General features: G+C 35.0%; 1 protein-coding gene across 1 annotated transcript; it reads right to left on the bottom strand.

The window, feature by feature from the left end:
• Positions 1–245: 245 nt before the first annotated feature.
• LOC116341840 (N-acetylneuraminate lyase B-like) lies at positions 246–2059 on the bottom strand. Its single transcript, XM_031769145.1, has 5 exons — positions 1949–2059; positions 1806–1830; positions 1336–1727; positions 839–1006; positions 246–681 (listed from the first exon to the last, which is right to left on the bottom strand). The coding sequence occupies exons 1-5, from the start codon at positions 1986–1988 to the stop codon at positions 407–409; spliced, it is 900 nt and encodes a 299-aa protein (XP_031625005.1). The 5' UTR covers positions 1989–2059; the 3' UTR covers positions 246–406.
• Between the last annotated feature and the right edge of the window lie 416 nt (positions 2060–2475).

The raw sequence follows: 2475 nt of genomic DNA, 5'->3' as shown, positions 1-2475 counted from the left end.
ATTGTCACATTTCCATACTGACCGAAATGAAGTTATATTTTCAGTACAAAATGTACCATTTTTCAAAGAACCAAAATTGAGATCACATTGCTTTGAAATCATTATTTTTCTACTAGAATTGAAAGAATTTAAACGACTATATCTCTGTCGTACAGTCTTAAGAGAAAAACTTGTCCTTGAAAATAAAATGGCAAAGCATTCACTTTTGGGTGAAGCAAACATTCCGTAAAACAAAGAAAAACCGATTTTTTGCGGATTCAATTGCATTTATTCAGACATAAAAAGGCTTTTTCTACATTTCAACTATGTTTGATTCTTTTTTTACATTTTTAATGTGCACTGTCTATTAGCAGATACCATTAGCAGATGCATGGGTCCGACCGGTTTGTTTGATGTATTCAATTGATTACAACAACCAATGATTCATGCTCAAGTGTGGCCTGCGCAGTGGGCCCAATTTAATTGCTGGTACAATTTTCTCCAGTTCACGACGCAATATTAACATAAAATCGATATTAACTCGCAGATCCGAATCGACTTGCAACAATTCCCAAATATGTTTCAACAATTTTTTGTGAACAATTATGGCTTCGTTCAATTTACGGTTCATCATTAGATCATACAATTCGCGAATTAATTCCGGCAAGATATTCATCAATGGCAATGAAATTGCTTCGATTCCTAAAGTCGGTGAGAAAGAGAATACATTTTTTATGAATTTTTAACTTTTCATCATAGAGTGTGCGGAGGGGGGGAGGAATCACCCCCTGAAAATGTTTACTCGCACACTACTGGAATAGATCGATCGTGTAAATGGTATTATTACAAAATTATCTACCTTCAGACATGTATCCAACCATCGATGCCATGCTGCCAACGATGTAGTTGTAACGTGGTAATTTTTCTCTGATCAACGCTAGACGATCGATTTGATCATGAGCCCAATAAATTCCGGCAATCATTGGAACTTCTCTATCCAAAAGGCTCAACAAACGAAAAATGTCCACTGTAAAATTTATACGAACATATTAAAGGCGTTTTTGAAGAGAAGTATATTTGAGCCACCTAAAATAAATCAGCATTACTAGATAAATGTCTTCAAATGCGTTATAGAAAAAAGTACGTCAGCAATAGTGTCAAAAACTGTATGTGACGCGTTATATAAAAAAGTTCGCCAACAAAAGCGTGACATCGTCCATATATTTTATAACGCTTTTGCTGACTGACTTTTTTCAGTAACGCATTTGAAGACATTTATCTAGTAATGTTGATTTATTCTAAGGGATTCATTTGTAACTACCAACGCAACAAATGGGAAAGGAAGTTGTTACTTACAGCGAACTTTAATCATCGATGGAGTATGATAGTATAAGACTGGACGCGTTGGCATTTTCTTTACGAGGTCTTTCAAATACAACACCAAATCTTCTTCAACGATTGGCTTGTAGAAGAGGTCTGGCATAACCAAGACAGCGTCGACTTGCAGTTTTTCAGCGTGTTCGGCCAATTTGTACATGCTTGGAAGATCGATGCCACCAATGTTGACAATCAACACGAGACCGTATTTGCGAACGGCTTCAAGCCACACCTCAGTTACACGCATACGTTCCTCAAGCGACAATAGCATACCCTCACCGATCATACCATTAATCAAGATTCCATTCATTCCAGCGTTCTTCAAGTGTTGGACATAACGGTCGATGACGTCGAAGTTGATGGTGCGTTTTCTATAAAATAATCGAACGTTTAACACGCAACCTACAGTAATGTTTATTAAAATTTCTTTTTTCCAAATCAACACTTACTCGTCATCCAAAAATGGAGTAAACACTGAAAAATAAATGGTAAAAGTGAATAAATAGAAAGAAATCTTGCAATTTCTTTTCGAAAAATGATGATCACTGAGATTTTGTTAAGAATTTTACTGTTTGAATAATTCAATACGAACCTGGCACCAACATTCCTTTGAACGAAAAATCGGTTTTCATCTTGGCTGCTTTGGTTTTTTGTTAATTCGTACACTTGCTAAAATAGACTGTGAAACTGAATTTTTGGATGAAATGCAAGCTGTATTTATATGCAAATTTATCTGGACGCCTGAACCACCAAACAAACACGATAATTGTATATCAATTGAATACTTTGTGCTTAATTAACACAGATTAGGGTAGAAAAAATAATAATCTTAATTATTATTTGTTAATAATGACAAAAACAAAAATGTTATCAATTAATTTCAGATTTTTCAAAAATTGTTTTTTTCAAACGACCAGGAGTTGAACCGATCTGAAATGCGATTTTGTGAACAATTAGCGGATTTTCGATGTAAGTGATCTCACGGATTTTTGTGCGCTCAAGTTGGTGATGCGGGTCAAGACATATCGGTAGCAGCGTTAAAAGCAAAGTAGCTAAAATGAGCAGCCCCTGACTGTCATTTAAATTGATTTATTTTGCAAATATATTTTTGTGCTTTTT

This window comes from Contarinia nasturtii, unplaced genomic scaffold (assembly GCF_009176525.2).
Source record: "Contarinia nasturtii isolate CC-2019 unplaced genomic scaffold, AAFC_CNas_1.1 Cnas_scaffold_808, whole genome shotgun sequence".
NCBI classification, from domain to species: domain Eukaryota; kingdom Metazoa; phylum Arthropoda; class Insecta; order Diptera; family Cecidomyiidae; genus Contarinia; species Contarinia nasturtii.
Note: the sequence above shows the minus strand (reverse complement) of the source record. Positions and strands in the feature narration are given on the sequence as shown.

Excerpts from the sequence above, each read along its gene's own strand:
- LOC116341840 (XM_031769145.1), bottom strand. The coding sequence starts at position 1,988 with ATGAAAACCGATTTTTCGTTCAAAGGAATGTTGGTGCCAG. Across the intron at positions 1,831-1,948 it reads CAAAGGAATGTTGGTGCCAG|TGTTTACTCCATTTTTGGAT; the intron begins GTTCGTATTGAA and ends TTTATTTTTCAG. Across the intron at positions 1,728-1,805 it reads ACTCCATTTTTGGATGACGA|AAAACGCACCATCAACTTCG; the intron begins GTAAGTGTTGAT and ends ATTATTTTATAG.